Genomic DNA, 13,351 nt, shown 5'->3' on the forward strand with positions numbered 1-13,351 from the left:
AAGAGCAAGTTACGAGAATACAAGGATGGTCCCTTAGCTCTAGCCAGATTAACTGCTACTCCTCAAAAGGAAAAAAAGTTGTTTCCATTTCCCTTAAAAGGAATGTTGGTTTGTTTAGCACTAAGGATTAATACATTAGTTTTAAAATCCATATGTTAGCTTAAAAAAAGGGATCTGTAAGTTCCAAAACTTTCCATTTTTACTTTAGTGGGTAAATAGTCTTGTTTTCCTCAATTATTTTGCACTGGAGTCCGAATAGAATACCACTGTCCTTTGCCTCAAAGGCTCTCAGCAACACTAAATGCCACTAAGCATGCCCAAACAGACATTGGCATACATATACATTACTTTTCTAGGACTCATATGTGCCAATGTACTAACTATTCAGGTGTAGAACCTGAACTCTGAGTGTGCACTTTGAGGTTACCTAGCATGCATCATGATGAATAAAGATACACTGCTTCCTAATGCCCCATTGGAGTTAGAGAGTTTTCATATGACGGAGTCCACATCTTGTTACTGGCACTTCATTAAGGGATTCTACAGAACAGTCCTATACACTGGTGTCAGGGTGGCATGTGTGGGGTTTCCTCTGCATCATTCAAATATGTAGAGTTAAAGCTCCCAGGGTAAAACAGGTCCACTGGGACCAGCTAGCAGTATCTTGCTAGTGCGCTCTTCCCCACCTTTTCTTTTACTGAATTCAGTGGTTGCATTACTAGGATAAGAAGTTACATAGTTTTGTGTAACAATGATAGTTTCACATATCTTCTCTGAAAATTCTTTCATATTAAAGTCTCATGTTTTCTCCATTTACCTCATAATACCTTCCTAATGTCAGAAAATGAATTCACCTCTCCAGATAGGTGTTCAAGTTCAAAATCTTCTATGAACTTCACATAGAAGAGGTGAGTAATCTGCAAGAGTGTTACAAATTATATGAAATACCATTTCATTCAGAAAAAGGGCATTCTTGAGGTTAAACTTCAAAGTCTTCAGTGCAACAGTGAACTCAATCATTATAATCAAAGAGTTCAACTGTAAAGTAAGGCAGTTTAAGAAGACTTACTTTTGACTCTGTGGCAAACATAAAGATCTGCTGTGCTTGTAAATTAGAAAAGTATGTTGTGGTTTAACCTAGAAAACAGCTAAGTACCACAGCCTTTTCCTCATTCTTACAGCAAGATAGGAGTGGGAAATAAAATAAAAGGAATATGTAGGCTGAGATGAAAACTATTTACTAAGTCAGAAAAGAATAGAGAAAAAAACAATAGTAATTGTGTGTGTGTGTATATATATATATATATATATATATTCAAAACAAGCAATGCATAGTGCAGTTGCCACCCATTGACCAATACCAAATTCATCTCTGAGCAGCAGCTGTTCCTGCAACCAACTCCCCACAGTTTCTTTCTTTTTTTTTTTTTTTTTCCTCCACAAAATGTAAGGAATATCCTTGTGTCTAGTTTAGATCATCTGTACTCATTTTGTCAGGGGATAGGGAACTCCTTGCTCCCCCGTAGTTCCCATCACTGGCAGGATAGTATGAGAAGCTGTAAAACTTAAATATCCTTGGCTTTGTAAAACACTGTTCAGCAGCAACTAAAACATTGGTGTGTTATCAACATCCATCTTTCATAAAGATTTGTCCCAGCTAAAACCAGGACAGTGAACTAACAGGGACGACATAGGATTGCACTGAGCCTGAATATAAATGTGACCAACAGCATACATATGTATTTCATGGCACTGAGATGGCATAACCAGACACAAGCTTTTACAGGTATATGAGCAATGTGATCATCAGAGGGACAAAAATAGTAGGAGGTGGCACCCAAGAAATCAGAATATGGCAGAGAACAGTCAAAATTAGCATAAGTGACTGAAATAGGCAGGCTGTAACCCAGAGAAAGAAGACTGGCAAGAAGAAAAAAAGGACAGTTGTAGGGGAAACTGTTGATCACAGCCTGAACCTCTGATTAACCACCTGAGTCAAGCAACGAGTCAGCTGTGGGAGCACAGATGAAGGTAATTATCTGTGTTCTTGGAAGGGGTGGAGCTTGACTCCACCTTTCCTAGATCCCATTTAAGGGCTGACCACCACTAAGGTAGTATCTCTTTCTGGAGATTGCTCCTTTGTGGAGTTCTTGTGGTGAGCCTTGACACTGGCAAGCACCCATCTTGACTGAAGGCCTCAGAGTTGGTGAGTCTTTTCCTTAGATACCCTCTGGCTGTCTGCTTACAACTATACTTGTATTATTGACAGACAGTCAGACAGACAGTCAATGTTGGTAGGGGGATAGCAACATAAAAGCATGGAGAAAAAAAAAAAAACACAAGAAAAACAGAGAAGAAAGTAGACAGTTCAAGTTCACTTTCTGGTCTTGAATTCTCTCCTTGAGGGGCTCACAACCCTGACAACCTTGATTTTTTTGGCAAGTGAGAATTACCTAAGATCATGAACAACAATGTTAACTTTACAGCAAGAGCCCTGGGACATTTATATACTGACAACTAACTTTGAGATGCTTCTTAGAGTCAAGAGGTTTGGTTTTTTTGGTTTTTTTTTGGTTTTTTTTTTTTACATGTAGTGGTAATGATCAACTTTATGTAGGATTTAGCCACTGGAAAGAAGAGTGTTGTTAATTAATTCAGTAATGCAACCCAAAGCAGCAGCATAAGACTGCATTAGGGGAGGGTCGAGATGTGTGTTAGGAGGAGGATACAATCAGAGGATTGCTTGGCTCTGGAACAGATTCCCAAGGGCATGGTACTAACCTGATGGAGTGATGAAATATTTGGACAGTGTGCTCATAGTTAAGGTGTGAACTTTGAGTGATTTGAGGACTCAATAACAATATTTTGTGGTTTTATGATTAGCTTACAGTGTAAAACTGATCCAGTTTGCCAGTCTTCTAAGCACACTCATTACAGCAACCTCTGTTTCTCTGACTTCCAAAATTCTGTTTACAGCAACTTAGTCTCTAAGAAGAGGTCTTTTCAAATACTAGAGTCAGCTCAATGGCAGGTAGGCTGAAACCAAAGAGTAGGAAAACATATCTCAGGGAAAGAGAGAGAACTTACATAGTTGGCTCTTTAGCCACATAAGCACATGGTGAAAATCATAGGAGAGGACAGTTCTGTGACATCTGTTATTGGGGCTGTATCTTACTCAATGCAAGGATGGTATAACTGTTTTTGGTGTGGGGAAAAAAAATGTAACTAGAAATGGTATCATAAAACTACACCATTCACAGAAACCCTCTAAGAAATGTGTTTGGAGGGGCAAAGAGAGCAGAAAATGAGAATTCACTTTAACCACAATCAGTGTGAATGTGGTCATTTGTACAACTGTTACATAGCTCTTGTTAGTGAACAAGTGCAAGAAGTAGAATTGGGCCTTGGTCAATTACCTGCTCTGAGGAGGACTGCTTGTATGATGGGGATGGACATAGTGTTCTTAAGTTTGCCATGATATTTTCTGTATTTCTATGCTATTGGAAAAAAATATTGCACAGAAAGTAATCTATCTTATTAACAGAAAACAAGAAAAAAACATGCAGTTTTTACCATGCAAAATAAATTCTCTTACTCTCACAAAATGTGGTGCAGTACAAAAAGAATGAGCATTTCTTTTGAAGTTTCCTACCTCCCCACATTAATATTCAAAACTACTTATTAAGTCAACTTATCTTGAGTCTCTTAAGTCTTCCTGGTGGATCCATTCTCCCCTTGACTATATACAACAAATCACAGTACTGATTGTCTCTTATTCTAAAAGCTGAACACATGTGCCTATCACTGTATTTGTTCTGAACATTCTCTGTTTTAAATTACTTCACAGGTGATATAAATCCTACCTCACATTGTCATGCCTTTGAATGTAAATCTTGTGGAAAATCCTTTCAGGAGGCTTCAGAAAATCTTCCTTCATTTCCATTGCAACATTCCTAGGCAAAAGACTCATCAAGAGACGTTCCTGGAATAACAGAACAAGTAAACGCCATCAGTTTTGTGCTATAGAAAATTGCTCATTGTTCAACAGTATTTAACTAGCAAACTAGACAATCTTTCCTAGTGTAGTCTTCCTGAGAATATTCTCTGCATAAATAGATAAAAACTATATGAATTGTTTTGTTTTTTTCAAACTTCTGCAGCTTCTTCCTTCACTTTCATATTTCTGAATTAAAGAAACAAACAACAACAAAAATGCCCGAAATTACACAGAAATGGAAGAGGTGGCTACAAATCAGGTAATTTTCATTCACATCATAATGCTAATAGTAAAAATTTTAACTCTTGTAGAATGTATATATCTGATTTAAAAAAAAAAATAATTCTGGATAGTTTGCTTGTCCTTTTGTGCCCTACTTCTGAATCTAATGAAAATGTTGCGTCATGAGTGCTATGGCAGTTGGTTATTAAGCAGGAGGAGTGGATGATAGATTTATTCACACAGTGCGAATCAGAGGAACAATAATAAGGGCACAGTTTTAATCAGATCTTATCTATCATAGCAATGACTATTCCAGCCAGCCCAGTAATTGAATACATTGGTATTAATCACCGGTTAAATAAGTCTCTGCTTACTATATGCTCAGATATTTTAGCATATGTTACTGATCTACATAGAAAGGACCCCCAGTGTTTTGGATCTCATTAGTGTTGACTATAAAGGCCTATGAAGTATTCTGACCCATTCACAGGGACCTAGAGAACTTGCAGGTGTTCTTAGGTGTTGTAAGGAGTATTTGGCTGCTTACTGAAGTTCTACTTTAACATAGAAAACACCTGCAACTTAAAATCCAGGAGATCTGTTTTTGTTGCTGTGAGTAGTTACAAACCTATCAATTAGACCTGCTAGCTTCTGTCATGGCAACAGTCTGAAGACCACAACTTATCTGGTGACTGGGAGCCACAGTAATGGTAACTGTGAGACGCCATTTCACTTAAGCGCAGATACTGGTCAAAATGCATCATCTTGTTATTTGGATGACATTAAGTAAGAAAGAAGCAATAACACAGAAGAGGGTATCTGCAGCGTGTTGTATTGCTTGCATGCGCATTCACCACTTAGAAATTTATAATAATACTTCAGAAGTTTCTAGTTTTACAGTTTCTTCTGGAAGATGGCAGATTGAATATTTATGTCACAAAGGAAGAAGTTAAACTCTAGAGAACTGCCACAGTTAGTAATTTAGGATTACTTCATTTCAGTCCCTACTGGTAAGACTACCTGTCAGAAATCCCAGACTATAGAAGTAAAAGAGATTTTGGGGAATGGAAGACTTCCGCTTAGTTGAGGAGAATCTTGTTAGAGACTGTCTAGACAAAATCAATTGCACGCAAATCCATGGGCCCCAAAGAGTGCTGAGAGAGCTTGATGAAATTATTGCCAAGTCACCCCCTATCTTTTTTGAAAAATCCTGGAGAGTGGGGGAGGTGCTTGAAGACTGGAGTGCAGCCATTCTCACTCAAAAAACTTCAAGAAGTATCCAGGCCAGTCAGCCTCACTTCTATCCTTGTGAAGGTTATGGAGCAATTTATATACTGAATGTCATCACCAAGAAAGTGAATGAGAATGTTATCAGGAATAGTCAAAATGCATTCACGAAGGGAAAATCATTCTTGACTAACCAAGTAGCATTCTATGATATTACTGGCTTGGTAGGTGTTAGGGAAAATGGTAAATTTCTCAACCAATATGCTACTCATGTATCCCCTGTATAGCCCTGAACCATGACCCATGTAGGGGTGTTAGAGTATTGTGAAGTTATGAAACAGCAGAGGTAGACAACAATGGTGCTGACATTGCTATTTAGTAGTTAATAAGTTAAAATGTATAGCTTAACCATAAGACAGATGGAATGGACTGGTCTAGCTCGGATGAAAGAAGATAATGAATTTTTGGACAAGTTCAAAAGAAGAGTAACACGTGAAGCATGAAGCCTGGGCCTAGGATGAAACACAGCGAGAAAAGAGGGACTGAAGATGTATTGATTAATCACGAGAATGAATAACATAAATGATGTAATGTTTACCTAATCATATAAATAATAGGACCTCTGTAAAGCTTGATGGTCATTCACTAGGAGTGACCCAAGCTCTGTATGCATGTTTCACCTGAGCACTGAGCTTGTTAATAAAGTCAACCCTGGAGTACCCATGAGTTTGAGTCTTGACCTGGTTCCTTTCTTCAACAGTAGGTGAGGGAAGAGCAGTAGATGTTACGTACCTTGCTTTCAGCAAGGCTTTGACACTGTTTCCCACAAAATACTTATAAAGAAGTTTAGAAAGTATGGGATAGGTGAGTGGAGAATGATGTAGATTGAGAACTGGCTGACTGACAGAGCTCAGAATGTTGTGATCAATGACTGGGTCCAGTTGGAGGCCTGTAACTAGTGGTGTTGCCCAGAGGTTGGTACTAGGCCTGGTCTTGTTCAGCATCTTCATTGCTGACCTTGAAAGCCTCAAGAAGATTGACTTTGGGGTGGAGGCTCACACTGAGGGGTCCTTCATAGAGGCAAAACTGAAAGAAAATCATGGAAAACTATGCAAAAAGAAGTGCAGAAGGAGCAAGGAATCCCACAGTCCCCATAAGTGGGAAGAGCAGAGCCTAGAGCAGTGACAGTTCTGATGTAGTGTGGGCAGAGCTGGGAGTGATGAAAGCCAACCCCTTGTGCCTACAAAGGCTCTTCCCAGGGTGTGCAGCTCCCAGGAACATAGCAAACAGGATGGGCAAACAGAGCATGGCATGGCAGTTTGCACAACAGTTCATGCAGGCAGGTCAAGCAGGGGATGGTTCAGCATCTTACTGAAATTAACACGTTGATCACCTGTTGCAAAAGCCAGGCTGAGGCAGCAACTCAGATGCAGGGATCACAACCCATCTAGGCTGATGTTTGTACCCGGATGGACCACCCAAGGAGTTAAAGAGCTGCCCAGACCTCTGGTTGTGAGGAGCTCCAGAATCTGGAAGTCATCCAAGGGACTGAGGTAAGTGGAGTGTTTCATGGGTGCAAGTGCATCCAGCTTGATGATGTTTTTGAGGAGGTGACCAAGATGCAAGAGCAAGTCAAAAGGCTGAGACGTATCCAGCAGTTGTAGAGAGACACTGACACCTGATATAATGCAGTGATGTGGGCAGACTGACAAGCCAGAATTAGGTCCAAGTAAGGGGAAGAAAGTAAATAGGTTTCCAACCTAACAGGGCAAACACGTGCAGGATGAGGAAGACAGGACCCTTGTCTCTACTTTGGGCAATAGGAGAAGCCTCCCAATTCCTACTAGCCAACAGACATGAAATTCTGGGGATGGAAAAAGAAAAAGGTACAGACAGTGATTTAGAACTAGAAAGGGGAGAGCATATTAAAGAAGGTTCAACTGAGAATCTAAGTCACAACCAGTGCCAGTAAAAAAATATAGTGTCTTAGTAATTGGAGAATTTGTGCTGAGGGGCACTGAGGCACCCATCTTCCACCTGGATAATCTTTATAGAGAGGTTTACTTCCCACATTTGGGGCATCAGGAAGAGGATAACATATGATAAAGCCTGAGGACTACCATCCACTCCTGATCTTTCAAGCTGGGTCACATAAGGCTGCAACTAGGAAATTAAAAAACATAAAAAAAAAAAAAAAAAAAAAAAGCTTTATGTCACTTGGGAATATGCTGAGGAGATACAGATAGGAGGTAGTGTTCTCCTCAGTCCTCCTGGGAATCAAGCAGAATGTGGAGAACAAACCAGCTGAGTGAAGGTTGTGTGGATAGTGTCACACCCAGGGCTTTGGGTTCTATGATCTAGGACACACCTTCAATAAACTGGGAATGTTGACATGGGATGGGACACAACTGACCAGGAGGGGCAAGAATATACTAGGCAGCAAGCTGGCTGGGCTCATCACCAGGGCTTTAAAAGTAGATTTGATAGGGGAAAAGGATGTACAGAATGAATGACAGAGAACAGTTGGGGAACACTGTCAGTTTAGGAAGCAATGGGGGAAAAATCCTCATATTTGTCCCAGAGGTTTCTGGTAGGTCTCCTTCAAGAAGACAATGCTGAAAAAGCCCAGCTGAAATGCCTCTTTACCAATGCAAGTAGCATGTGATATACATAGGAGGAACTGGAAACAATGGTGAAACTGGAAAACTACGATCTTATTACTATCACAGAAACATGATGGAATAACTCATGTAAGTGGAATACTATGATTGAGTGTTACAAGTAGGCAAGGTAGGAGGGATGAGGAGGTTGCCTTCTATGTTAAGAAACAGATACACTATGAAGAGCTGCCTTTCAGAAATAGTTATGAACAGATTGAGAGCTTGTGGGTTAAAATTAGGAGCTGGACATCTGCTGATTGGGATCTACTACAGGCTGCCTGATTAAGGAGAGTCTGTTGACAAGGCCTTCTTGCTTCCACTTTTGGCTTGCTATACAGGCTCTCATCCTTATGGAAGATTTCAGCCACCCAGATATCTGCTGAGAAAACAACACAGAAAGCTGCAAGGATTCCAGAAGAATCTTGGAGTCCATTGATGATAGCTTTCTGGTTGAGGTATTGAACAGACCCACTAGAGATGAACTATAGGTAGACCTGGTGCTCCCTAGCACAGAGGAGACAGTTAAAGAGTTTAAGAGGCAACCTAGGAGCAGTGAGAATGTCCTAGTTGAGTTCATGATCTTAAGGAACGTAAACCTGGCAAAAAGTGGAATCAGAACCATGACCTTCAGGACAGCATACATCAGAGTCTTTAAAGTACATTCCATGAAATCCCCTGAGAAAGCCTCCTTATGGACGAAGGAACAGAACAGAGCAGGCAAAACTTTAAGGATGCCTTTCTGAGAGCACGTGAGCTCTCCATTCCCCAGAATAAGAAATCAGGCAGATGAGGCAGGAAATCAGCATGGCTGAGCAAGGATCTGCTGGTCAAACTGGAGTGAAAAAATAAAAGTATAAGCAGGGATGAGTGGCCTGAGAAGAATATAGGAATGCTGTTCACATGTGCAGGAATGGGATCAGGAAAACCAATGTGCAGATGGGACTGAACTTGGTGAGGGATGTGAAAAGAAATAAGTGTTTCATCAGATACACAGGGCAAAAAGAAACAAAGCAGAGTGTACCCCCTCTGATAAATGAAAAGGGAGAGCTGGCCTCCACAGACGTGGAGAAGACTGAGGTACTTAAAAAGATATTTGCTCTGGCCTTCTTTGCCAGTCAGGATTCCCATGCCTTTTGTGTCCCTAAACTTTGAAGCAGGGGAGCAAAATCACTCTCAGTGTACAAGTTGAGCAAGTCTATGTCCAGCTTCTGTGAAGGAATGCATACGCACCTATGGGGTCCAATGACATACATCCAGGGTTATGAAAAAAATGGTTGATGTTGTTACCAAGATGTCTCCACTGCATTTTAAAAATTCACAGTGAAGTCCCTTGTGCCTGGAAAGAGGGAAACATCACTTCCATTTTTAAGAAAGAAAGAAAAGAAGATTCAGGGAACTACAGACTGGTAAGCCTCACATCTGTGCCTTGGAAGATCATGGAGCAGATTCTCCAGGAAAAGGTATTATGGTACATATGACATGAGGAGGTGACATGAGACAGCTAACATGGCTTCACCAAGGGCAGATCATAGCTTATCAGTCTGGTGGCCTTCTATTATGGCATCAGTGGGCAAAGAGAGGGCAAGCAGTCATCTACCTGGACTTGTGCAAGGCCTTTGACACAGTCCACACCACATTCTTACCTCTAAATTAGAGAAATAGGATTTGAAGGCTTGACAATTCAATGGATAAAGAATTGGTTGGATGGTCATAGCCAGAGGGTTGTTGTCAATGACTCTATGTCTAGGTGGAGGCCGGTCTGAGTGATGTCTCCCAGGGGTCCAGCTTGGGACAGTTGCTCTTCAACATTTTCATCAATGGCACAGACAATAGGGTTAAGTGTATGCTCAGAAAGTTTGCAGTTGATGCAGGAGAAGGAAGGGATGCCATCCAGAGGACCTCAACAGGCTCAAAAGCTGGGCACATGAGAACATAATGAGGTTCAACAAGGTCAAATGCAAGTTGTTGAACTTGGGTGACAGCCAGTCTTAGATATGTCTACAGGCTGAGAGAAGAAATCATTGAGAGCAGCCTTGCAAAGAAGGACTTAGAGGTCCTGATGGACAAGAGGCTTGCCATAAGCCAGCAGCATCCTGGGCTATATCAAAAGAGGAGTGGCTGACAGGAAAAGGGAGATGACTGTCCTCTCCTACTCTGCCTTTGCGAGGAGTCATCTAGAGTATTTTGTCCAACCTGGAGCCCCCAGCACAGGAAAGATGCTGAATTGTAGGAGCAAGTCCAGAAGAAGGACACAAACATGACTGAAGAGAGCGTCTCCCCTGTGAAGAAAGGTTGAAGGAGTTGGGCTTGTTTAGCTTAGAGAAGAGAAGGCTCTGAGGAGACTTTATTGCAGCCTTCTGGAATTTAGAATTATCTTAGGAAGGAGAACAACAATTTTATACAGCCTGACAGTGATAGGGAAAGGGGGAATGGTTTTAAAGTAGAAGTGGAGATATTTATGTTATATGCTAGGTAGAAATTTTTACTCAGAGAGTGGTGAGGTGCAGGAGGAGCAGGTTGCCCAGAGAGGTTTTGGATGCCCCACCCCCGGAGGCATTCAAGGCCAGGTTTAACTGGATCCTGGGAAGTCTCATCTAGTGGTTGGCAACCCTGCCCATGGCAGAGGGGTTGGAACCAGATTATCTCTAAGGTTTCCTCCAACCTATGATAGACAAAGAGATAGAGCACACCCTCAGCAAGTTTGCTGATGATACAAAGCTGGAAGGAGTGGCTGACACACCTGAAGGCCTTGCTGCCATTCAGGGAGACCTGGACAGACTGGAGAATTGGGCAGAGAACAAATCGATCAAGTTCAACAAGAGCAAATGTCAGAGATGGAGAGGTCAGCTTGGCCTGGTTGAGTGTCAACTCTGATAATGAGGCTCTAGAAAGGAGACAGAAGGTCTGAATAAACAGGGGTGTTTCGTACCTAGGCATAAGATAAGCTCTCTGCTTGTTAACTTGCTTGCTTTCTAGCCAATAGATTGTTAGTGGAAATGTACTGAATGTGTGTGTTAGAAAATAAAAGGCTTGCTTAGAAGAATAAGCACAGATACATATATAATAGGGGTACACAAGATTATCACAGCAATAAAGAAATCTTCCTGGCATGAGAACCCTGTGTTGTGTTGCTAACTCACAACAACTGGCACCCAAACAGGGACTGCACACAAGGACCACAAACAGGGACCATGAACAGAGCCACAGGCAGGCCTGACTTGAAGACTGACTGGTCTAGATAAACATGTTGAGATAAATGCGACAGGTGTTGAGAAAAACATGGAACACATTTAGACAAATGTGGAAGGCACTGAAATAAACACAGAGTGTGCTAAATGCATTGAGAAAAACATGGCAGATGTTGAGAAAAATGTAGAAATTCTGTATAGGAGAGCGTTGAGACAAATGCAGCAGACTGAGGATTCATCATTCCTAACTGCCTTAATTGCCTCTTCTTTGGACAAAGGTAAGTGTGTGCACTATGGGGAACAAAATGACCTCGGAACAGAAAAGTGTCCTAGTTACTTTTCAATCTATCCTTAAACGATGGGAAGTGTCAGTATCCTCCCATGATCTGCAGCAAATGCTTGCATGGGCCACCAGGAAGGATCCCTCCATCACCAGTCAGACAGTTTATGATCCAGAGACTTGGGATCGGGTGAAACTGTGGGATGCATCCACTGAAGGTGATATGTTGATGCCCATGTTGCATGAAACCTGGAGATAAAATTTTGAAGCTTTAAAAAGTCATGTGGGCTTGTCAGTCGCCCCCAGTTTGCCTGAGAATGAAGGAGCTGCAGGCTCCTCCTCAGATTCACCTGCTGTGCCAGCAACTCCCTCATTACCACAGCCATGAGGGTGGCTCACTACCTCCCCTCCTGATGGCCTCAACAAACTCTTTGATCCTGGGGATGGACCAGTGGCACCTATTCTAACAAGAATTGCTGCAGTTAAATATTGTTGTTCAAGAACTACTCGTGGCCAGACATATAATGCCAATTACAAGCCCATAGAATTCCCCTGTGTTTGTGATCAAGAAATGATCAGGGAGATGGAGAATGTTACATGATCTCAGAAAGATAAATGCTTTTATTGAAGATATGGGTTCTGTTCTTGCCTTCCCCCACTATGCTTCCACAGTCATGGCTGCTTATAGTAATAGACTTAAAAGACTATTTTTTAACATCCCACTGTGCTCTGATGATGTACTACATTTTGCATTTTTGGTTCCCTCTGTTAACAGTGGGGAATCCCATCGCTGATAACATTGGACTGTGTTACCTCAGGGCATGAAGAACAGCCCGACCATTCGTCAACAATTTGTTGCTGGAGTTTTACCTCCTGTACTCCACATCCCCTCTTCAGATTACTGAAAGGAGATCCAGACTTATGATCACCACAACATTTGACACCAGCAGCAACAACAGTGATGAATACTGCCATCTCAAAGATGACCTAGCAACCATTGCGGAACTGTTGGGTTCAGTTAAAATGGATTATTGTTTGTATTTTAACTATAGTGGAAAGAATCAATCATTAGTTCAGTGTGTTAATTCTAGTTTAGCTGCTTATAGAAATAACTCAACTTGGTGTAATTAAGCCTGGGAGTGTGGATACAGAATGTGTTAAAAATAGGGTTAGTTTTTGCTTTTCTCAGTGTTTTAGTTTGCATTCCTTGCTTATTACAGTATGTTCAGAAGTGATACAAGATTCTTTAAATCTCACTTTTTTCATTAGTAAAGAAGGGGGAGATGTGGGAGATGGAGGGTTCAGCTCAGCCTCATTGAATTCAACTCACTGATAATGAGACTCTGAAAAGNACACACCTGAAGGCCTTGCTGCCATTCAGGGAGACCTGGACAGACTGGAGAATTGGGCAGAGAACAAATCGATCAAGTTCAACAAGAGCAAATGTGGGAGATGGAGAGGTCAGCTTGGCCTCGCTGAATGCTGACTCACTGATAATGAGGCTCTGGAAAGGAGACAGAAGGTCTGAATAAACAGGGGTGTTTTGTACCTAGGCATAAGATAAGCTCTCTGCTTGTTATGGAACTTGCTTGCTTTCTAGCCAATGGATTGTTAGTGGAAATGTACTGAATGCATGTGTTAGAATATAAAAGGCTTGCTTAGAAGAATAAGTATGGATTCATGTATGATAGGGATATGCAAGATGATGCAGAAACACATCATGATCGTCACAGCAATAAAGAAATCTTCCTGACATGAGAACCCTGAATTGTGTTGC

General features: G+C 41.3%; 1 protein-coding gene and 2 long non-coding RNA genes across 3 annotated transcripts in view; 2 read left to right on the forward strand and 1 right to left on the reverse strand.

Annotated features, from left to right (window-relative positions):
* Positions 1-13,351, reverse strand: part of ADCY1 (adenylate cyclase 1) — a 145,217-nt gene that overhangs the window by 75,058 nt on the left and 56,808 nt on the right. The window contains exon 3 of the mRNA XM_032442541.1: positions 3,864-3,982. Within this exon, the coding sequence (XP_032298432.1) occupies positions 3,864-3,982 (119 nt within the window). The remainder of the gene's footprint in view (positions 1-3,863; positions 3,983-13,351) is intronic.
* Positions 2,125-4,206, forward strand: LOC116652914. Its single transcript, XR_004306145.1, has 3 exons — positions 2,125-2,206; positions 3,848-3,999; positions 4,161-4,206. It is a non-coding gene; the product is annotated as an uncharacterized LOC116652914 (long non-coding RNA).
* LOC107309793 lies at positions 4,206-6,172 on the forward strand. The gene is made up of 2 exons (XR_001553332.2): positions 4,206-4,256; positions 5,862-6,172. It is a non-coding gene; the product is annotated as an uncharacterized LOC107309793 (long non-coding RNA).

This window comes from Coturnix japonica, chromosome 2 (genome assembly GCF_001577835.2).
Source record: "Coturnix japonica isolate 7356 chromosome 2, Coturnix japonica 2.1, whole genome shotgun sequence".
Taxonomy (NCBI): Eukaryota; Metazoa; Chordata; class Aves; order Galliformes; family Phasianidae; genus Coturnix; species Coturnix japonica.